At 37.3% G+C, this 24,187-nt stretch overlaps 1 protein-coding gene across 1 annotated transcript in view; it reads right to left on the bottom strand.

The window, feature by feature from the left end:
- KDM3A (lysine demethylase 3A) overlaps positions 1 to 24,187 on the bottom strand; it is an 86,474-nt gene that overhangs the window by 21,143 nt on the left and 41,144 nt on the right. Inside the window, exons 8-14 of the mRNA XM_044663070.1 lie at positions 21,612 to 21,778; positions 20,570 to 21,144; positions 12,101 to 12,293; positions 9,065 to 9,279; positions 2,807 to 2,959; positions 2,561 to 2,656; positions 2,135 to 2,262 (exon numbers count right to left, since the gene is read on the bottom strand). Of these exons, the coding sequence (XP_044519005.1) occupies positions 2,135 to 2,262; positions 2,561 to 2,656; positions 2,807 to 2,959; positions 9,065 to 9,279; positions 12,101 to 12,293; positions 20,570 to 21,144; positions 21,612 to 21,778 (1,527 nt within the window). The remainder of the gene's footprint in view (positions 1 to 2,134; positions 2,263 to 2,560; positions 2,657 to 2,806; positions 2,960 to 9,064; positions 9,280 to 12,100; positions 12,294 to 20,569; positions 21,145 to 21,611; positions 21,779 to 24,187) is intronic.

The raw sequence follows: 24,187 nt of genomic DNA, 5'->3' as shown, positions 1-24,187 counted from the left end.
AAAGCATATGAAAGCACTTTTCAAATGGTAAAGAAATGGCCTTTATTAGGATGATGTCCAGGCTAACTACTCCTGATATGGGAGGCCACCTCTAAACCTGCTGGGTGACTCCTCTGGACATGCTCTGAGTCTGTCAATGCCCCCTCTTAAACTGTAGTAAAAGAACTGACCACAGTGGCTCAGTAGATAGAGAGCCAGGCCTGGAGATGCAAGATCCTGAACTCAGACTTGGCCTCAAACAATTCCTAAGCTTAGCTCTAATTGCCTGGTCCTTACCATTCCTCTGCCTTAGAACTGATACTCAGTATAGACTATAAGATAAGGATATACTACAAGTAAGGATGTACAATTATGGGAGCAGTTGGCATACTGATTGATTTTCAGCAGAAGTAGATATAGACAGGTCTACTTAGGCTATGTGGGAAATCCAACCTTGGAGGTTACCTAGTTTGAAAATTCTCATGGCTAGGAGCTCTCCAAAATAAAAGTTCCTAAACTGGTGAGTTCAGAAACCAACCTTTTAGATGGAGACCTCCTTAATAGATTATTAGCTTTCATCTAACTCGATTTGGTCCTATGTATGCTTTAGTCCTGTTGAGAGCCTTTTGTAGCCTGAATCTCACTAAAATGTTAGTGCAGTCTGCAAAGGTAGTACTCATTTAATTCATTTAATGAAGGTTTATTAAAACCTACTTACTATGTACCAAAAACGTCCATTAGACTGCCTTCCATAAACCATAAACTATTAGTGACTAGTTTGGGGGTCAAGCCCATGGCCCTAATTTACATGGAAGCACACAGAAAAAACATGATCAACAGCTGCCCAAGTAAATGAAATTAACTAGGAAGAGGAGCCGGCCCCGACCCACGGGGGCATCCCTTCCCCTTTTCCCCAGGTGGCAGTCAGTGAAGAGGGTCCTCATTCTAGGGTTTGGGGGCGCCAGTGGGTGCTCTCTTTTCCTTTCCTTTTCCCCTTCTACTGCTCCTCAGAGAATTCAGAATCCACCTAGGCTCTCCATGTGACAGCATCCCTGGCATCACTGAACCCCCAACTATCACTTGTGGCCTTGCTCTACTGCACTGCCTCCCCACTTTCCTCCAGCTCCCCTGCAACTGATCTTTCAGTAAAATTTCCCCCATTTAGTCGGAGCTCCCTGACCTGGCAGGCAGGGCAGGACTTGCTTTCTGTATTCCCAGTGGATAGCCCAGAGCTCATTAGGACTTAAGAAGTGCTTCACTCATATTCACACCTTGTGGCTTTATTTATCACTTCCAAGACAAATACAGTCTCGGGAAGTCCAGCACTACATTTAGACAAACTTAATTTCCATTTCCCTCCTGGGCCTTGTGTGAATAGAATTAGCTTAAGCCCATTCATAGTTAAAACTCTACTATCAGAAATGATCCACCTCCCTTAGTGGAGATGAGTGACCCACAGGTGACAATAAGTAACAAATCAAGAACAAAGGACTGCCCTTTGGGCAGTCCAAATCAGTGTAGAGGCTGCCATTTGTCCACTTGAATTAGAGGTGGACCCACAGGAAGTAACTAGAGACACTCTCTCTTCAAGTATGTTGGTTACTTCTTATTGGGGGAGTTCCGCTTTGAACTCGGAGCTGAAGGATCTAGGCTTACACCTCAGGCTGCTTCCACTCTGAATGGTCACGTGGGTAAGTTAGGCTGACTTCCTTGGCCTACCTTAGTGTTTCCAGACTCTACCTTAAGTAGGCTTCTTGCCTCTCTGATTGCTAAGGCCTTGCGGCTTGTATCCCAGTTTAATTAGCCTTCCAATCCTCTCTCTGCCTGGCCTCAGGTAGGCCTGGGCTAGCCTGTCCCTCTCTCTATTTCCCTACCTTCTATCTTCTTAATTGTAAATAAACTACCTTAAACCCGATCCTGACTTGGGTCTATTTTAATTATGGAATCAATCTGAATTACTGATTCCTGGTGGCCACACCTTAAATATATATCTATAAAATATCTATGATCTCCCTCTTACAGCCTGGTGTAAGAATTTTCACACAAATATTCTGACCCTTCTCCATCTGTGTTCCTTCACAGCTTTTCAGACAATAAAACATCCGGCTGTCTGAAAAACAAGGGGGCAGAGGTGAGGCTGGGAGGGCAGCTATACCTGTCTGGTGTCCTCCTTTGGGGCTGGCTTCGAGAGGAGTTTGATCTGTCGATTTGAACAAGGACAGTTTGCCTTTATTCCCCATTTTGCTCTTACAGAGTGAACAATATCTCCTACGTCATACAAAGCTATGGAAAAAGACAGACAAGAGGATAAGCAATGACATCAAGGGGTTCCCACTGCAAACAGAAGCAACATTTCTACCTACAGACAGGCCTATGTTCCTTATACATACTCATGCAAAACTAGCAAGATGGCCCCAAATGTGTCTGACTTCAGTGTCAAACTGTTTAATTTGTTCTCTTGGAGCCAAGCAAATAAAGCACCATATGAATTTATCATTAAAAACAAAATAAAACCACTGAAGTCAATTTATTAGCCATCCTAAAGACTTGTAAACCTTTCCAAATGAGTGCATGGCAGTACCTTTCCCAGGAATGATCTGGGTGGGCATGAGGTTTTCTGGTTCATGGATTTGACTCTTCACACACTTAATCCAGGCGAATGTCTTATATGTACCACCTGCAAGCAAGCAATCACCTCTTAGTAACTCAGTGGTGCACCACAATTTCAGTACTTTTCAAATAACAGTGAATGTTCTCAGAAAATAGTGAAGTCGGAAAGAAAAAAATTTTAAGACTCTAAATCACCAATGTTCCAACAAGGCCATACCTTGATGCACATTTTTTTTCTTCATCCTGAAGCAATCCACACAAACCCCAAACCCACACCGAGGGCACACCCAATGCAAGTTAAAGATTGTAGTGTCACACACATCACACATTTCTCGAACGCCTCGAACTGCTCGCTTCCAAGCAACTTGTCCTGTCAGGGAAAAAAAACACCTTCCTTAGCTTTAAAGGCTGGAACAAGAAGCCTACCAAAGAGAAATCCAGTGTTTTGTTTAGGTTTTTTTCCAGAGCGGACACTAATTTCATGGAACATCTGTGTAAATTCTCCAGTTAGAAAGCAATTTTCTCATTTAAGTTCAACTAAAGCATCAATGCCTTCTACTACAACTTTAGGCTGGTAGTTTTATCAATTTTCTACATGATGCCCTGTATTCTATTTGAACCTTCCAAATTGGTTGATGTAAAATGTAGCAATCCAGGTATACATTAATTGTGATATTATTTTAAGAAGTATTCAAAAACTTAACTCTTATACTGCTAATGATTGATCTCTGCAATCCAGAGTCAAATTGAATGTTGACCTTGCCAAATCCCTAGCCCTTCCCTAAGGCCACACCCCAGAAGAGAGTCAGTTATCTCAGTCTCCTTACTTTTCCTTCAATGATCAATTAACATAGGTATCAAACATCAGTAGATGCCTTAGGCCATATCCACCCTGGATCCTGATCTTAACTCTACCTATTATTTCAGGTTTTGGTAGTTTGCATTTTATGATGATTACCTCATAATGTTAATGCATCAGGCCACTTGCCTCTCCCCTTCCCCCCATACAGTTGTAACCCCAATAAAATGTGACAAGAAATCAGCTAGAAATAAGCTCTTGACCATCAGAGCTTACTCGCTGTCTGTCTACCTTATGCCAAAACTTTCTGTGTCTGTGTGTCTTTATTCTCGCCTTATATTCTCTTTCCATTAATCCTTAACCCGTAACCCATTTTCACTCAGTCCTTGGTTCCCCTTTCTGAGTGTCCAACCCACTAGGAATCTTCGTGGAGTCGGTGGACGGCTTCATAAAAGAACACTAGAAACAAGATGTGTAGGGAAGGAGACTCTCACCAGGACTAGAACCAGGATTCTAGGTCAATGACAGAATTGCACAACTTGAGTGACCCATAGCCATCACCTAATAACAATCATTTTAAGTTTTTTTTCTATTGTCATGTTTCATGAAGTTATTGCCACCCTGATTTAGAGCTGAGAGGAATCCTAGAGAGGTCATCAAGGCCAACTCTTAGATTTTACAAAGGAAGAAACTAAAGCGGCACAGAGGTCAAAGGACTAGTTTAGGATCACCCAGTCTAACACTAGTCTAACTAGAGGCAAGAGGCAAGGTCTGAATCTGTCATTCCTGCTTGATGATAAGGATTACACTTTCATCTTTCAGTCTGAGCCTCCAATCAATCAAGCTCAAAAATCCCCAGTGCCTAGCACAGAAACTGGTGTCTCCTAGCAGCTTTGTGAGCCTGTGTGTGTGTGTGTGCATGCGCATGCACACTCACTCTGCATGACTACTTTACATTTACTCGTCTAATCATCTACATTTCTATAATATAATTGCTATAGATAAATAGAGCCATTTCCCAAAATTTGGTGATTAATTTGGATCCTTCCTGAAAACACAAAGACAAGGGTGATATAGTTCCAGAACAGGCAGAAGATGCCTCATCAGAAAAGACTAGAATGTTCTTCACCTCAGCTCTATTTCTCATAAACTACTCTTCTAGAAAGGTCCAAATCAGACTAAAATGTCATTGGGAAATGTTTCACAATTTTAAAAAAAAAGCACAGGCACAGTGTAGATATTGTTAATTTGAAGTTTTCTACATGAATGTCCAGGGATCTATTCCAACTACCCTAGGCATCTTGCATTTTTAGTGTCTTCTAAAGACCAACCTGTCTCCCACACTGGTGCTTAAGAAGACACTATCCTGGTCTCATTATAGATGTCTTTATATTTCCAATTAAGATTAAATTTTTTTCAATGTGAAGATGATAAAGGACACCTTTGTTCATTCAGATAAGTAATGTAACTGCCTAAAGAGATTGACATCAAAATGACAGTTTCATGGCACGGCAGGCACATTGAGGGTATAAAGAAAAAAATGAAAAAGGTAAGTAAAAAGAAGCAGCTGCTAAAAAAGTTGAATGGATTTCACATGATCAATGTTTTCTGAAGCAAGAACACGCCTATCTTACAACTAAAACTTAAGTTAAAAATTCTAGTCCTTTAACTTGGAGATGATCTCCAATTAACCTTGTGTATGTAATTTCATTTGTATAAGTTGTTTGCATTTGGTTTTCTCACCCCACTCCCCAGATCTATAAAATAATTTGGGGGCAATCTGAGTAAGTGGATTAATTTAGATAGAATTGTCATTTTTATTATAATGGTTTAGCCTCCCCCATGAGAAATTATTTGTGTGAAGTGTTTTGGAATTGAGTTTCTGGAGTTGTCTTGGTAGGTAGACTCCCAAATATTTTATAATATTATCTACTGTTAAATTTAAATGGAATTTCTTTTTCTAGCTCTTTCTTTCTTTTTAAACCCTTACCTTCCATCTTAGAATCAATACTGTGTATTGTTTCTAAGGCAGAAGAGTGGTGAGGGCTAGGCAATGGGGGTTAAGTGACTTGCATAGGGTCACAAAGCTAGGAAGTGTCTGAGGTCACATTTGAACCCAGGACCTCCCATCTCTTCTAGCTCTTTCTGTTGGGCTTTGTTGGTAGCATATATAAATGCTGATGATTTATGTGGATTCAATTTTTATCCTGCAATTTTCCTAAAGTTATTAATTATCTCAACTGTTCAAATTCCTTCCATTTCTTTTTGTTCTCCTATTGTTATAGCTAACAGTTCCAACACAACATTGAATTACAGTGGTGTAATGGGCATCCTTGCTTCACCCCAATCTTATCTGGAAGTCCCCATTACAAATAATGCTTGCTAATGGTTTTAGATAGATACTACTTATTTTAAGGAAAGGCCCAATTATTCCTATGCTCACTATTGTTAATAGAAATAAGTATTGTGCTTTATCAAAAGTTTTTCCTACATCTATTGAGATATGATTTCTGTTAACTTTGTTATTGACATGGTCAATTTATACTGACAGTTTTCCTAATATTAAACCATCCCTACTTTCCTGGTATAAAACCTACCTTGTCATAGTGAATGATCCTTGTGATATGTTGCTGTACTCTCCTTTTAGTATTTGATTTTTTAAAATTTTGAATCAATATCCATTAGGGAGATTGGGCTATAGTTGTTTTTATCCCCCCCTCTGATTTTGCTCTTCCTGGCTTAGTTATATCAGCACAATACATCTGTCATAAAAGGAATTTGGTAGGGCTCCTTCTCTGACTATTTTTCAGATAGTTTATATAATATTGGGATTAATTGTTCTTAAATATTTGGTAGAATTCCCTTTTAAGTCCATCTGGCTCTGAGTTTTTCTTGGGGAGTTCCTTGATGGCTTGTTCAATTCTTTTTCTAAGATGTGAATGTTTAAATATTCCATTTCCTCTTTTGTCAATCTGGGTAGTTTTTATTTTTGTAAATATTCATCCATTTCATTTAGACTATCAAATTTACTGGCACATAATTGAATAAAACAACTAATAATTGCTTTATTCCCTTCATTATTCATTCATGGTAAATTCACTCTTCATTTTTGATACTGATAAATTGATTCATCTTTCCTTTTTCAAATCAAATTAACCAATGATTTATCTGTTTTACTGGGGTTCTTCATAAAGCCAGCTTTTAGCTTTATGGACATTTTACTTTCCATTTTATTAATTTCACCTTTGATTTTCAAGATTTCCAACTTGGCATTAAATTGGGGGGTTTTAATTTGTTCTTTTTAAAAGTTCTTTTTAACTTTTAGTTGCTTGCACATTGTTTTTACCCATTAAGACTGGGAGCACTTTGAGGACAAGAAATAAAAGCTTGCCTTTATATATTCAGTGCTTGGTACTGGGCCTGGCACACTAACTGAAGAACAAACTAAACTAAGTAGTAAACACAGAAACCTTAAAGATTATACAGACCAAAACATACTTGAACCTCTCTCTACCAATCCAAATTAATAATCATTTAGTCTCCCTTGAAATCTCCAGAAATGAAAAAAGTAGATCAGGTAGTGAAAAAAGAATGTGCTTTTTGTAGTCAGAGGAGCTGGGTTTAAATCCCTCACTCTGCTACTTTCCATTTTTGCGATTTTGCATCTCTAAACTCCCTTGATGACAAACTCTGCTGAATCTCTAGGCAGTCCCATTCCACTTAGTTAGCCAACAGTGACTGGGAGCAAGTTTTTCAATAGATCAATCTCAATCATCATCTCTGCAAATTCTGAACCACTGCTCTGAGTTCTGCCCTCTAGAGCCAATTCTTCTCTACTTCAGGCTAATTAATTACTCCAGTAGTTCCTCTAAATGAGCCATCTGTGCCATGAATTACAATTCAACAAGCTTACTCAATATTAAGCACCCACATACCAAGAGCTGTACTAGGTGCTGGTGAGAGGAGGAACTAAGGACAGAATCAGCCCTCAAGGAGATGATACTTGAAGGGAATTCTGATTTTTACTCTCTACTCTGGGTGTGCCTCTACCTGTCAACAGTCTCTCTACAATGTAGCACCCAGAACTGAGACCAGCATTCCCAGTATGTCTGACTGGAGCACAGTATGGTGACTACACCTCCCTCTGATCAATAGACCTCAACAATGCCAAACCTACATGTGGGTTTTCATTAACTAGCATCAAGCCATATTAGTCAGTCAGTAAGGATAAGCATTTCTTATGTGACAGGCACTGTGCTGAGAGTTGTACTACTGACTCATATTATTGAACTTGCAATCCACTAATGAGTTTTAAAATACCTACCTACCTATCTATCTACCTATGGGGACAGCTGGGTGGATTGAGAGCCCAGTCCAGAGATGGGAGGTCCTGGGTTCAAATCTGGCCTCAGACAATTTCCTAGCTGTGTGAACCTGGGCAAGTCACTTAATCTCCACTGCCTAGTCCTTACGGCTCTTCTGCCCTGGAACCAATATACAGTATTGATTCTAAGAGGAAAAATAAAGGTTGAAAACAAATTTTAAATATATCAATAATAGTTGTATCTCCTCCTTCCTTTATTTAGGTGATTTTTTAAAAATTCCAAGTATCGGATTTTATAATTATCTCCATTAAGTCTCAGTTTTGGATTTGGCCCATCTTTCTATCCTGCCAAAATCCTAGTATTTGTTGTGTCAGCCATTCCTACAAATATTCCTCCTTCCCTCATTTTGGTCTACTAATTTAATAAAAACATGCCATCCAAAGATGCTTCTTAGGGTTATCCACAACAGAGAGCTTGCTGCAGGTTGGCATTTCTACTTTTGTGTTGGGTTCTTCAACTAGTTCAGAATCTCATTGTCTCATGCCATTCTAGAGCCAACCCTCCGATATGCCTGATGTCACTACTCCCATTTCATAAAAGACATGTGTATCAAAAACATCAAAGCCCCAAACTAAAACTAAAACAAGACAACACAAACAAATATCACTTTCCCTTGAGCTCTGCATCTGAGAGTTTCTCTCCTAAGCCAGAATCTCCCTGCAACCAAAGGACTAGACACTGGTTAATCTCAATTTTAAAAGTTTTCACCATTACCCTTGTCACATTCAGTCCTGCTAGAAAGGGGCTGAATTTATTCCTTAAAAGTGGAATAAAATCAACTCTGTATACTAGCAAAATGCTATCTATTTTATAACCCTTTCATATCTAGGATTTTCCCTTGACCCCTCACGATAAACCGAAGAGACATGGGTAGGACAGACAATTCTAATATTTTTCAGAGATGAAAAACTAAAACTTGGAGGATGGGGATTTGCCCAAATTCACACAGATATTAAGATGCATAGATGGGATTCTTACCCAGATTTATAACTGTCTCCAGCCCTCTTTTCTTGATATAGTAATACCTTTCCTCATGAAAAACAGAATTACTATTTTTTGTTTATAGCTAACAAAGCAATTACACAGCTGAAGAGAATTGTTACTAGAAACTGATAGCAAGTAGTACCAACAAGAAATAATAACATAAGATTGAAAAGAATGTTTTCTCCCTACATATTTGATAATTTATAATGAAAAAATAAATACAATGCACAAAAGTTAGACCTTTAAGTGAATAAATTTAGAGGCCAACATATCTCAAAATGTCCCACTCCCTAGGAGATGCTCTTACTGTGTGGCTCAATGGTTGACATCGCCTCCTTCTCTGATATCACCATTTGGCAGAAGTGGTCTCCAATATTGGCAAGGATATATTTTGCAGTGTCCAAATCAGTACCCACCACATTTTTGGCCAAAGGCAACCATAGGCCAATGGCTTCCATATCATACTTGTTTGGAGTTAAGAAGCCTTCTACTCGCAAAACACCATGCTTATTAAATTGTAACCTATGGGGAAAGACAATAAAATTAGCAAATCCATATCCTTTTATGATTATTAAATTTAAGCACAGAATCAAATACTTGAAAGAAGTTATAACTTGACTGTTCACATCCTGGTCCCCGTTTCTGCCTTCTTTCTTCACATCATACTCTTAACTTCCATTGATTTTTTAAAAACTCCTGTACTTTCTGCCTAGGAATTGAAATTAAATTAATCTGTTCCAAAGCAGAAGAGCAGCAAAGGCTAGGCAATTGGGGTTAAGTGACTTACCTAGGATCACACAGCTTGAAAATGTCTGAGGCCAGATTTGAACCGAGGGGTCACCCATCTCCAGGCCATGCTCTTTATTCATTTTCATTCAGTCATCTTGCTACCCCCAGATACTTTCTTTCTAGAACTTCCCTAGAACAAGGGTTCTTAAATTGGAGTCCTTTAAGAATTTGTTTTAAAAAAATTTTAATAACTGTTTCTATGTAATTGGCTTACTTTGTAATCTTTTGTTATTTCATTTTATGCTTTTTAAAGCATTATTCTGAGTTCACACGAAATCAAATGACATAATCATAGAATTTTTCAGGGAAAGTTATTAAGTTTTCTGATTGGATATCAAATAGAATGCTAGCTAGCAAAGAATTAAAATTATCACAGAAGAAAAAAGAAAATTAACAGAAGGAGATTTGAAGTTTGCTTCAGGACTGAACTGGAAGCCCATCACATTAACATAAAGGTACAATTACTCCTACTTTTTAGAATGAAAAGCATGAAAAGAAAAACCCTTATAAAAGGCTGTAGTGTGATTTGTTGATCATCAATTAACAGTAACTAAAAGGAAATGCAATATAGTAATTAATGAGAATGTCAAAGAGTGAAGATGCTTCATCAATTAAGGTTTCAAAGGAGTTTGAGGAGAAAATGCTTGTTGGCAAATGCCAAGCAGAGATATTCAGAATGCTGGAGGAGGAAGTGCTTTTTTACATTTATCTTGTAGGGCAGAGGTGTCCAAAAGGCAGCCAGCCCATGAGGCCCATGACATTCCAGAACCAAATTAAAATATGATTGGGAAATATTTAACAAAAATCAATTAAAACATGAAACATAGTTTTAAAATATAAAGTCAAAATGCTGCCTGGAGGGAGCCTTTTGTATAAGCTGGTGAAGCACACATGCAGGGGGGGCCTGCAGCAGTGGCCGCTACTCATCCCTCTTGGACACTTTTTGTATGTATTAGCAAAGCAATATGAATATGGATATGAAAGAAATCAGACAGAAATGAATCAATAAGGTTTAATTCATATTTCTGAAAGGAATGGGTAGAAGATGAGCAATGAGTCTGAATCCAGATGATGGTACCACTGAAAGTTAATAGATAAGTTAAGATCAGGACCTGATTAATTGGAGAAGAAAGAAGGTGACAGTCATGGTCTTAGATGCGCTGAATCTATGAACTATCTATCTAAGAAGACGCTGTTCAGCAAGAAGGGCCACAGAACTTCACCAGCTTAAACTATCAGAGATGACAATTGCATGAGGATGAAATCTATGTTGATAGAGGAAAAAATTTAGGAATAACGCCTCACAGAAAAGTAAGAGAAATAGGAGGGTGATTTGAGATACAGTAAGGTAAAGTGAATATTTTTCTGAAGCTAGAAGACCTAAATCTATCTGTAGCAGAGAGGAAAGAAAAGATCAATATTTGATAAAGGAAGGAACATAAATTAACAGGACAAGAAACTAGAATAAGTGAGTTGGTGCTACATGAAGAAAACAGATTTAGACTTTTAAAAAGTAGGAGGAATGAAATTTTCTGAGTGAAGGGAAAAGAATGACTAATAGAGGCAAACATATTTTGATAGGAAAAGGAAATTAAAAAGCGCAAGATAGCATATACAATCATTACTCTAACCAGCCAAAATATTTATTCAGTTGTTTTTTTGGAAGAAAAAATATGCCCTATGATCCTTTGTTATGTGACATTGATGACTTCTGGATCCTACTCTTTAAAAAGTCAATAATGTACCTTTTCCTTCTACAAGAGGAAAAAAGGAAAAGTTGATGTCCGTACACTCACTTGTCAATATGATAAGACTTCCAGGTAGCATAATTAGTAATTGTCAAAAACTATTACCTGAGATTCTCAGCAAGGAAAATAATAATCAGCTTTATCCAAATTTGCTACACAAATAAACTGGAATCATTTCTCAATTAAGATCCCTAATGCCACTTTTTCACAAGTACAATCATTGTGCACTTTGATGATGGAAAAATTATGAAAAGAATTCTGCTTGTCAACTTTAGTGAGATAAAGTGAGGAACATATACATAGAAAACAGGAGTTCAGAGCTGGAAGTGATTTTAGAAAATTTCTGTCAAAAATAAGCCTTTTCGGGGCAGCTGGTTAGCTCAGTGGATCAAGAGTCAGGCCTAGAGACAGGAGGTCCTAGGTTCAAATCCGGCCTCAGACACTTCCCAGCCGTGTGACCCTGGGCAAGTCACTTGACCCCCATTGCTCACCCTTACCACTCTTCCACCAAAGAGCCAATACCCAAAAAGTTAAGAGTTTAAAAAAAAAAAAAACCCACACACACGCACAAAAAAGACTTTTCTCTTCACCCAGGAGCAGTTAAAAATTAGATTTAAAAAATGTAAAAGAGGAAAAAGAATAGGAAATGAAATATTAAATTTCTTAAATAACAGCTGAATTTCAAGTTTGGCTTTTATCTCATTTCATTTCTAGAACTCTATCTTCCACGAATAAAAAGGAACACAGAAGTAACTCTTTGTACCACAGAGGCCAGCCTGTTCTGCCCACTTTCCAAAAGTGCTCACCTCCTAAAGTGAAAAAATCGACAGAAGACAGGAGAATCCTTGTCCTTCCGGTAGCTATCTAGTCGGCACTCCCGGCACTTGGACAGGTTTGCAGTAATAGCTGCACAGGCACCATCTTGTACAAAGGCCTCACCACTCTGCTGCAGCTTCTTGACCTTGGCTGGGTCCATCAACACTGATTTCCGGGCAGGGACTAGGAAAACAAAGACAAAGAATGAAGATCCATGAATGACACACTCAGTTAAGCATTGGCTTGAGACAGATGGCTAGGCACCTACCAATCATTCCTCACAAGAAAGTTTCAGATGTTCTACCTCAATCCAGTTTTTTAAATCATCTTAATGATTCATGGGAGCCTCATTATTGAAACAATTTTGTGGCCTTTTTCTGATTTCTCCAGTATTCATTTACAAAACTGAATCCAAAAATCACCACTTAATCCAACAGTATTTGAAAATCAACATCAAGAACATAAAAAAAATTAATCAGATAATGTAAAGGAAGGAGGTCTAGCAGTACCACATTTTGAATTGTATTATAAAGCAGCAATTTTACCAAAACAATCCTGTACTGCCTAAGAAAGATAAAGGTGGCTTGGTACAACTGGACAAACATACACCAAATAGCAGCAAAAAAAATTAAAGTAACCTGTTATTTGACAAAAGCACAAATCCAGCTTTAAGGAAGGAGAACTCACTAGTTGGTAAAAGCTGCTGGAACAACTGAAAAGTAGTTTGGCAGGTATAGGTACAGACCAATATCTTAAACCATTCACTAAGATAAGATCAAAATGGATACATAATCTAGACATAAAAGGGAATATCATAAATAAATTAGAACAGGGGATTTATTACCTAGGTTTATGGATAGAAGAGGGATTTTTGAGTAAATAACAGTTGGTGAGATAAAGAATGGATAATTCCAAGTGCATTAAAATTATTATTATTTTTTAAATCAACACTTTACACAAACTAGAATATCATCAGGGTGTCTCATAGATCAAGACAGAAAGGATGTCTTGAGGTGACATTTCTAGGACATAAATGAACACACTCGTCAGGAAGATCAGATGTCTAAGGCAGGCATCATGCAGAGTGCACTGGCACACAGGCTCCAACTTGGCTCTGCCTCTTATTACTAGTGCAATTTTAAAGTAAGTTTTAAAGTTAAAGTTTCCCCCTCTGACCTTACTTTAATTGTTAAAAAAGGGGCCTGGACAATATACCTAAGGTTATCATCATTATCATCATCATCATCAGCTAGAAATGACATACTCCTCTGACTTGGGTTAATCTATTTGTAAATTACAAACCGAACTCTAAAAAGCTGAATTAGGAAAGTTGTTTGAAACTCAAAACAACTTTTTTGCAAAATTTCTCTCAAAGTATATAATGTGTGTAGTATAGATATTTGCATCTGATCCTATGTAAATATATACCACATAAAAATTTATCAATTTTCTTCTGAGGAAAGAGAATAAATACAAACTAGAAAGGGTGGCCTGATTTTTCTTTTTAAAGGGACATAAATAAGGAAAAATGGGGGAAAAAATCCAGAACAGTCTGGACCAAATGTAGGGAAAGGCCCGTTTGTTTAGAAATGAAGAAATGAGGAAGTTTGCAACCTGGTTTGATTCTGATTCTCTTGACTGTGAACTCCCAGAAAAATCCTGGAAACCACAGAAGGAAGGACCTTGTTTCTAAGAGAAGAGATAGATTAACTGTGCAAACTAACAAGATAACAGGGACTTTAAGAAACAGGAAGAACAGAAACTAGTCTAGGCAAGTAGCTTCCCTCCTCTGGGTATCTGCTTATCTATGATGGAGGAGAGGGGGAGGGGGGAAAGAAAAAGAGGGAAGGAGGGAGAGGGAGAAGAAGAGGAAGAAAGGGAATATCCATTCTTTATCTCACCAACTGTTTACTCAAATTTATTCAAAAATCCACTCCAATAACATGACTTGTCACTTTCACTTACTTCTCTCCCATCGTGAACACTGAGACTGTGCCAGAAATTATGTTAGAGTTTTCACCCCAAGAGATTACACTCCGAATTAAAGTGACTTTGTATAAAAAGCTCAGAAAGAACACCTGATCTCCAGTTAAGTCTCAAAATGAAAGCCCACCTCTACAAGATAGGCACAAGGCACAAGCTTAGCCAAGGCAATGTCTTTTAGAAACAAGTTAAACAAATGAATACTTTAATAAATCATGCAGAGTAGAACTGGAGCTCAGGGTTCTACACAGTGCTTTCTCATAGGAAGACTATAAAAATCCTAGGAGCTAATAAGTAGATATTCTAAAAGAAAGTGGAAAATTTAGAAAAATTAATGACCATGCCATCTGGAGCTTCAAAGGCCAGGGATTTGGAGAAGACAGAAGTTAAACAAACTTTTTTATTTTGTTTCTGACCCAGTTCCATTTGCAGCCCTGTGAAATTCAAGGCTTCTCCTATATTACTAATGTGGAAAAATAGGGCTACCACAAGACAGAATTTTTACTCTGATTGTATAGATGAATTGTTTTCTCTTATTCAATCCATAATCATTTAAGGTGAGCTAAAATTCATATTAAGATTCTTATTCTAAATTTCCAGAAATATAAAAACCCATGGTCAAGAGAAACATGGCTCATGTATAACTAACTGCTCATCAAAATAAGCAAACGAAATGTTAAAAATAAAATTTCCTTCCTCACACCTATCAGATTAACCAATATGACAGTAAAGGAAAATGATAAAGTGTTGGAGGGGATGTGGCAAAATTGGAGCACTAATGTATTGCTGGTGGAGCTGTGAAGTGATTCAACCATTCTGGAAGGCAATTTGGAATTATGGCCGGTAGGGCTAGAAAACAATGCATACCCTTTAATCTAGTAATATCACTACTAGGTCTGTATACAGGAGCACCTATACAAAATTTTTATAGCTGCTCTTTTTGTGGTGGCAAAGAATTGGGAATTAAAGGGATATCCACCAATTGGGGAATGGCTGAACAAATTGTGGTATATGATGGTGATGAAATATTGCATTGTTAAGGAATGATGAACTGGATGACTTCAGAAAGAGCTGGAAAGACTTTGATGGACCGGTGCAGAAAGAAATAAGCAGAACTAGGAGAACATTGTACACAGTTAATAGCAAATATTATGGAATGATCAACATGATAGACTTAGCTATTATCGGCAATACAATGAACCCGGATAATTTCTGAGGGACATATGACAAAGAATGCTCTCCACCTCCAGAGAAAGAACTGTTGGAGTCAGAATGCATTCAACAGGGGATAGCTGGGTGGCTCAGTGGATTGAGAGCCAGACCTAGAGATGGGAGGTCCTCGGTTCAAATCTGGTCTCAGACACTTCCCAGCTGTGTGACCCTGGGCAAGTCACTTAACCCCCATTGCCTCGCCCTTACCACTCTTCTGCCTTGGAGCCAACATAGTATTGGCTCCAAGATAGAAGGTAAGAGTTAAAAAAAAAATGCATTTACCAGAAAGCATACAATTTTTCAATTGTTTATTTGGGTTTTGAATTCATAAAATTATGGACTTACAAAAATGAATGATATGGAAACAATTCATATGATAATATATGAATAACCCAGATGAAATCACCTGGCAGCATAGGGAAGGGAAGGGAAGGAGATAAATTCAATCACATTACTTAGGAAAACTTGGGTGGAAATTTATTACATGTAATTGATAAAAAAAATTTTAATTAAAATAAAATTTTAAAAAGTAGAATAAATAAAATTTCTTGGAAATATCAACAAAAATGACAAAATGAATAAAAAATTTCTATCATGGATATATGCACATTTGAAGCAATAATGAAATATCCTAAAATATATGGTCAACAAGATAAGAATTAAGAGAATATCTGAACACAACCTTTAAAAATTGTCTCAGCGAAGATTTAAGAACAGCTAACCTTCAGGTAGCAGCAAAAAGCAAATTTCAATGTAGAACAAAAAGGAAGAACAAGTTTAGAAATTTACTGAATTGGAAAAAAGCCTCCCAATAATATGTAGGAGGTTAAAGCTAAAATATGGAATTTTAGAATTACCAGTATCTTAGACTATATCAAGAAAAAGCAAATAATCTGATCATTTAAAAAAATTAGAAAACTTTCCAGACTTATCTATATAACAAACAAAAAAAGCCATAGAACTTCAAGCAAGAAATTTACAATTCAACTATCTTCACATAACATATAAACCTCTAAAGTGCTATGTCAGTTGTGATCACACTTTAAAACTAGTGATAAAGGGGGGAAAAAATCCTTCAAGTCACCAGACTGCAGTTACATACTTTTAGCAGAAAAAAAGACAAGAGTTCGAAACAAATATAAAACTTAAGATCAATGACTGATTCAAGATTGTCTCCCTGAAAAACTACACATTCATGGGCCAGCTGGGTATAGCTCAGTGGATTGAGAACCAGGCCTAGAGATGAGGAGGTCCTAGGTTCAAATCTGACCTCAGACACTTCCTAGCTGTGTGATCCTGGGCAAGTCACTTGACCCCCATTGCCTAACCCTTACCACTCTTCTGCCTCCGAGCCAATACACAGTATTGATTCTAAGGTGGAAGGAAACAGTTTAAAACAACAACAACAACCTACCCATTCAGATCTATAATTAAAGAACTTAAAAGACATTCATTTTCAAATCCATCCTATGAGATAAAAGAGTTTAGTACTTTAAAACTACTTAATAACTGCTGTTAATATAATCTTTGAAATCCAAGTCCCTAGAGTTTCAAAATAAACCAGTGTAATAATGTAATTGAGTAAAACCCTAAAATATCTATTGTAATTAGAAAGGGGAAATAGATGATCCACCAAGAGACAAAAAACAATAATATTAAAGACCAGTTTAAAAAAAACAAAACAAAGGGGTGGTAAGAATGTGTAAAAAACAGAGACCTGGGAAAGTAAAGTGTAGAAGTGAATGAATCATAGTCAAAATATCAAGTATAGCAGCACAAAGTATAGGAATTGTGTTTATTTTTAAAGGTAATTTATTCTTAAAAATTAAAATAAATATATATTCCCTTTCAACAAAATAATGGTAGACACAATATATTCTAACCAATTGTAATACTGAATATGAATTCACCCTCAGGAAAAAAACAATTGAGAGGAATCATTGTTTAAATTTTTAAATTTAATTAAAACAATACAATAACAAAAAAAAAAAAAAAAAAAAAAAAACAAAGAGAAAACAACAATTTTCTAGCAGTAGAAAGCAAGCTGAGACCAAAAAAAAACCCTAAAAAATATTTCAGTTGAAAGACTGGATCTTGCAACCTCAAAGACAGCAATAATGAAAACTGAGTTTTATGAATTTGAATCAGGATACATTAATAGCTCCAGTATATTATGATGAAATAATAAAATTGAAAAGTTCTACTAAGAAAAAAATTATAATTTTTTCAAGCTAAATAAAAACCAATGTGTGTGTGTGGGGGGGGATTTCAAAACTTTTAGAAGACAGATGAATTAAACAAAGAGGCACATGGTTATATGAAAGGAAAAAATGATTAAACACCTGAATTATAGAAAATTAAAAAAAAGAAAACAATTACAATGACTACTAGAAATCAAGATCATGATATAAAGCAATCTTGGTCATTTTCAGAAACAAATGTTTAATCAGGGAATGCCTATATTCTAAGGTAAACTAAATTGACTCAATCTGCACTTAAATGAGGAAAGGAACAAAACATGCCAGAGAAAGCAGAAAAGGGGATTGCTAACTATACCAAAAGATAAAATTAACAGAATGGAAAATAAAAGAATTGAAATCATTAAAAGCTAACAGCTATTTTGAAGAGACCAATTAAGTGGTAATCCATTAGCAAAATTAATTTTTAAAAATTTGAATTCAAATGTATATAAACTAGAAATGAAAAATAGGGAGATTGTGATGTACATATAACAAAGGAAAAGGTGATTATGATGCACATTTCACAGCTTGAAAAAAACAGGAAATAGTTACCAAATAGAGGAATAATTTTGCTACCTCCTTACACTGCCCACCCCCCATCCTGACAAAGATTCAACAAGATTTTCCCTCCTAAAACTTTCAAATAACAGTTAACCTGTTACAGGAACTGTCTATATAAAGAGAGTAGGCTATAGAGAGGTATGGTATGAGTCTCAAAACATCATAAAGCAAAACCTAAAAAATTAACATACATATATAGATCCAAAAATTCTAAGTTAGCAAATAAAGTAATATTGGTAAAAGATATTTGCCATTTCTCCATAGATTCTCTACTGGAAATGACAGGACAACTGAATAGTATAATTTATTAATTGATCATTATGTTTACATCAGCTAATGCAGCAGAGAAGACCTCAGAGAAAACACTTGCACTCATGATAAAAACAAAGAATAAAAGGATTTTCCATACCTGCCCTAGGAGCCTTCACTCTACCCCTCTCCTCCTGTCCCCAGGTCTGGGGATGGTCACTCATAAGATTTCACCATTACTCACAAGTGTTCCCACCTTCCCTGATGGTTCTTACATTCCCATATTTGAACATAACCTCTCGCTCCACCTCAGCCCCTATAACTCTTTTCTCCATCCTCTTGCAGACCTTCAATCCCAGTCTTGCCTCACTTTCCAATCTCAACTCAATAGTTAGCCATTTTTACTCTACACTGTCCATTTCTTTGGCCCCTTGGCCTATTGCAGCAGCTCACCTCTTGCCAAACCTTGGCTGTCAATCACTCCCACCCATCACCTATATTATCCATGTTCAATTGGCCCTCACTGTGGTAATTACTTCCTAATCAACTCTCTATCCCACTTCCACAGAAGTTATTTCAAACTGTCTTCCCTCTTTAATCCTCCAACAAGGTTCCTCCTTCTCTAACTCTCTTAGATGAGGACTTTGCTGCTTTACTAAGAAAAATGAGACAATTCTAGTTTCCTTTCCTCCCATTCCCCTCATCTCCAAATCTTTCCTCAGCATCTCCTACTCTTAACTCCTTTTCCCTAGACTCTGACAAAGCCGAGTCTGATTAATTGATCACTCATCCCAATCCATCAAGTATGACAGACTATAGCTGAGATTTTCTCCTATTTATACTATAACATAGTATATACATATATACATTATATATACATATAAGTTATCTACTCCAATTGGACTATAAACTCCTAGAAGGCAGGGATTGTTTTTGTCTTTCTATCCTCAGGGCTTACTTAGGGCATAGTAGAAACTTAATAAATGCTGGTGAAGTTGCTTCTTTTCTCTTTCTCAATTTAATTCCATGAAAAAACTGTTGAAATAATTAAAAGCTAAGAAGAAACCAATTACATGATAAGCCATTAGCAATCACTATTCATGGCTCAGGCAATCCTCAGCCCCTTGCTGTGGCTTTCAGGCTCATCTCTCCACTTAATCAGCCTCTCAAAGTGACCAGTGATTTCTGAGCTGCCAAATCTGTCTCTTCTCGTCCTCTCAGCCTATCGGTTGCATATAACACAGTTGCTGCCTCTCTCTTTCCTCCTGCATATATGACCACTTTAGTCTTCCACTAAACCAAGCAAGCTTTCCCCAAAGAGGGGGCTGAATGAGTGGAAATGCATGAAGATATGTGGTCCAAACTAAAACACTAAGATGCAGCAAAATGCTGGAGAGAAGGGGTGAGAGAAAGGAGTGGAAAGTAACCCTGAAATGATGAAGCTGAGAAGGCTGGGGACATGGTGAGTTGGAGATGCCTCTGGGACATTCCATCTGAAATGGGTAAGAGGCAAAGGGGGATAAGTCTGGAGCTGGATATCTAGAAATCTGCATACAGATAATTACAATCACAGGAGCTGATGAGTCATGTCTCCTAGAGAACAGAGAGATGGCCCTAAAGGATCCAGGAATTGTTTTTTAAATATTTTTATAATTATCATCTCAATATAGTTTCCTTTGTAATTCTGTGAATTTTCTTTTATGTATCTTAAAACATCATTCTAGAATGGGCCTGCAGAATGAATAAGGGGCCTAGAATTGAGCCTTGGTCAACACTAGGGGACATGCAATGGAGACTGACATGGGAAGTTCTAGATAGAACTAGGAGATGGTGGCGATATTTAGAAAGCCAGAAGAAAAGATATGCAAGAACCCACATCGTTAAATGGAAGAGCTAGAAGGAAAACCCTCTGCCTCCAAAAGGTAAATGCTTTCTCCTTATTCTGATTTTCTGTTATTTAAGGATGTTTTCTTCCTGTTATCTCCCATCTCTGACATTCCTAGCATAGTACTCAGGGCTATGCTGAACTGAACAACATTCTGAAATTCACTTTTCTGATAAAAATTTTACTCATCCTTTACTATACTGGAGGCTCAAGGCTTGCAGAAGGAGAAAAAACACAAAAATGAACCGGATGAATACAATCGTCCTTGGCCTAAAGGGGAGGTCAGAAGTTAAAAGGGTAAATCACTCAAAAAGTGGAGAAATACTCACCATTCTGGACCTTACTGCCACTTCCAGCATGCCAGCTGTCGTTTTCATGTCTCACACTTGCAGTCTCTTTGGAAGGTCCCCAGAGAGGACATATGAAAGGAGCTTTTTCAGGATTCCTTCCCTCAGCATTATTGGGCCGGCTAGTAAGAGGGGCTTTCACTAAAGGCTCACTGGCAGGGGCAGCACAAAGATTCGATGTGGAAGGTTTACAGTCCAGATGCTTCTGCAATTCAGAAGTCTCTGTCACCTCTAAGCCTTCCTGGGAAGATTCCTGTGGCTCCTGGGCAACAGGCGTCAAGTCCTCCAAAGGAGGATCAGCAGGGGATCTGACTAAGGATTCTAATGGGTTTTTCTTGTCACTTTCATTATAATTTGGTGTATTGGTTGAAGGAAGACAATTCAGAGTCTTCAATTGGGTATAGTTCATGTTGGGTTTACTAGGGTTGTTTAAGTCCTCCGTTACAGTTTCAGCTGACTGCTTACAAAGTGATTCTGCATCTGTGTCCTTTCCCGTTGTCTCAGTCTTTGTGTTTAGACAGGATGAAAATTCTTCTGGTAAACTCTGTGTATCATCTCTGAAGTACATAAATACAGAACAGAAATCAGAGAAGGTATACTTGGAGACACTACTCCTAAAACTCAACTCCCCAAACCAAGAACTTTATTTTCCTAAGACAATCTAGAGCAGCGATTCCCAAAGTGGGCACTATTGCCCCCTGGTGGGTGCTGCAACGATCCAAGGAAGCGGTGATGGCCACAGGTGCATTTATCTTTTCTATTAATTGCTATTAAAATTTTTAAAAAATTAATTTCCAGGGAGCTAAGTAATATTTTTTTCTGGAAAGGCAGCGGTAGGCCTAAAAAGTTTGGGAACCACTGATCTAGAGAACTGCTATAAAAGTACCAAAAATTAGTATTTCTCAAGTGCTATTCTAGGCTCCCTTATCTTCTGAACACTGGAGATTGTATATGATACTATTCTGCTTTCTGGCATAATATTAGGAACCATAGTTTCTCAAATTTCCATGTTTAACCAACTTACGCTTGAGGAGAGTTTGCACCAAGATCAGGTGGAGAATTGGCTGCCGGAGGAGTGCTTTGTCTGAGATTCTGACTAGGTGGAGTTGTTGCAGTGCATCCAGGGAGGACATCGCTAAGAACTGTGGTGGGAACAGACTGCACAGGACTTGGAATCGAGGAGGAAGATGCCTGAAAGATAACAACATCAGAAAAATCATACTAGCAAGATTTTCCTGGAGGCTGTGTGAGGAAAATTGCTTCTACCCACTTTCCCAGCATCCACTATGGCCTGGTATTCCCTGACCATAGTCTAAATGGCTGTCAACAACATAGGCTAGGCATCTGGCATCATTCTAACCATCTCCAGCACCCTGATGTTAGTGGTCAGCATGCAATGCCAATATGGAGGGCAGAGCCAGGAGAGTATATCAATGGTGAACCAGAAAGCATATGAGCAGTCTTCTCTTCTATGTTTGGTACTGGCAGGACTTGATGTTAGTGTGGCTAAGGGGTCCGGGGTGTGTGTGTGTGTGTGTGTGTGTGTGTGTGTCCTTTTCCCCTACTCCTTTCAGATTAAATAAAATAATTAAATTTATGGCCAGTTTCACAATTTCCCCCCTCGTTCAAAGAGATTCCCAATTTCTATTAAAGATATTACTTTGGTTCCATACTAATAACCACAAGTTTACAACAGAAACTGCAATATAATTGAAAACAGCAGATATAATTGAAGCCTAGAAAGATCAGGAACAGATCAAATTCTCTTATCTGATGACCAGCATCTTTCACCAGAAACTTTCACAATTATGCCAGATTGTTATTATATCTAAGTCTTTTGTACAACATACATGATAAAATAAGTTTCTCTCTAGGCAAAAAGAAAAAAAAATAATCACATGTTGATTTAAGTCCTACATTATGAGGATAAAGTAATAATGGAAGGCATAGAGAAGTTGTAGTTTAGACCAGGAATTCCAAAGAATAAATAGATACAGCCCTTAAGGAACCTTGGTTCACAAAAGACAAAGATAAGCTGATGATATTAGTCCTCAGTGGTCTAGAGCCAACAAAGATAAGGGAAGGCTGTCCAGTCCAAAATAGTCCAGACTTAGCTTCCAGAAGCATTCTCTATTTAGCAATGACCTCACAGTTCTAAGTATTCAGCAAAACTAAATGACCTGTGGCTAAAGAATAGATTACTTCATCTCCCATAGCTTTGCTTGCCTTAAATGTTCAGAAATCTTAATGTATCTTTTTTTTTCCTACCACCTTTACTTAGCTCTTTGCTCTTGATCTACTATTCAATATGTCTTTATGTTATGGAATAAATCTAAGAAAGGAATAATAGCCAGACTCTTCAAGGGCTCATTATTTCTAACTATATTAAGAGATTACACTAAGTTTAAAGTAGTCAAGTAAAATTTTAATTTAGAACAGATGTTGATTAAGTAAAATGAATATTTAATTGGTATTATCTATTCCAGTCTTAAAAAGGAAAGACTCCAGGCCTGAGGAGGACCTGAATTTAAATCTGGTCTTAGATACTTCCTAGCTGTGTGACCCTGGACAAGTCACTTTACCCCCACTGCCTAGACTTTGCCTCTCTTCTGCCTAAAAAGTTTCTGTACAAACACAACCAAGATTAGAAGGTAAACATCAAATTTGAGGGGGAAATTTATGCCAATTTTGTGTATCTGACAGACTTCATTTCTCAAATTTATAGAGAACTGAGTCAAAGTTATAAAAATACAAAGCATTCCCCAATTGAAAAATGGTCAAAAGATATTAACAGGCAGTTATCAAAGGAAGAAATTAAAGCTATCTAATAGTCAATCATATGAAAAAATGCTCCAAATCACTACTTATTAGAGAAATATAAATTAAAACAACTCTTTGAGATATCACTATATACCTACCTATCAGAATGGTTAACATGACCAAAAAGGAAAATGATAAAATGTTGGAGGGGATGTGGGAAAATTAGGAAACTAATACAGTGTTGGTGGAATTGTGAACTGATACTACCATTCTGGAGAATATGGAACCACACCCAAAGGGTCAAAAAACTATATATATACCCTCTAACCCAGCAATAACACTACTGGGTCTATATCCCAAAGAGATTTTTAAAAAATAGGAAAGGTTCTGTTTATACAAAAATATTTATAGTGGTACTTTTTGTAGTGGCAAAAAATTGGAAAATGAGAGGCCATCCCTCGACTGGGAAATGGCTGAACAAACTGTGGCAGATGACGGTGATGGAATAGTATTGTGCTATAAGGAATGAACTGGAGATTTCTATATGAACTGGAAAGACCTCCATGAACTGATGCAGAGTGAAATAAGCAGAACCAGGAGAACATTATACACAATAACTGAAACATTGTGGGATGATCAAATGTAATAGACCTTGCTACTAATAGCAATGCAAGTGATCAGAGATAAGGGGAAAGAACCTACCTATATTCAAAATACTTTTGGCAGTTATTTCTATAGAGGAAAAGAATTGGAAACTGATGGGTTGCCCATCACTTGAGGAATGGATGAATAAGTTGTGGTATACAGCTATAATACTCTTATGCCACAAGAAATTTTTTA

Source organism: Gracilinanus agilis, chromosome 2 (assembly GCF_016433145.1).
Source record: "Gracilinanus agilis isolate LMUSP501 chromosome 2, AgileGrace, whole genome shotgun sequence".
Taxonomy (NCBI): Eukaryota; Metazoa; Chordata; class Mammalia; order Didelphimorphia; family Didelphidae; genus Gracilinanus; species Gracilinanus agilis.
Note: the sequence above shows the minus strand (reverse complement) of the source record. Positions and strands in the feature narration are given on the sequence as shown.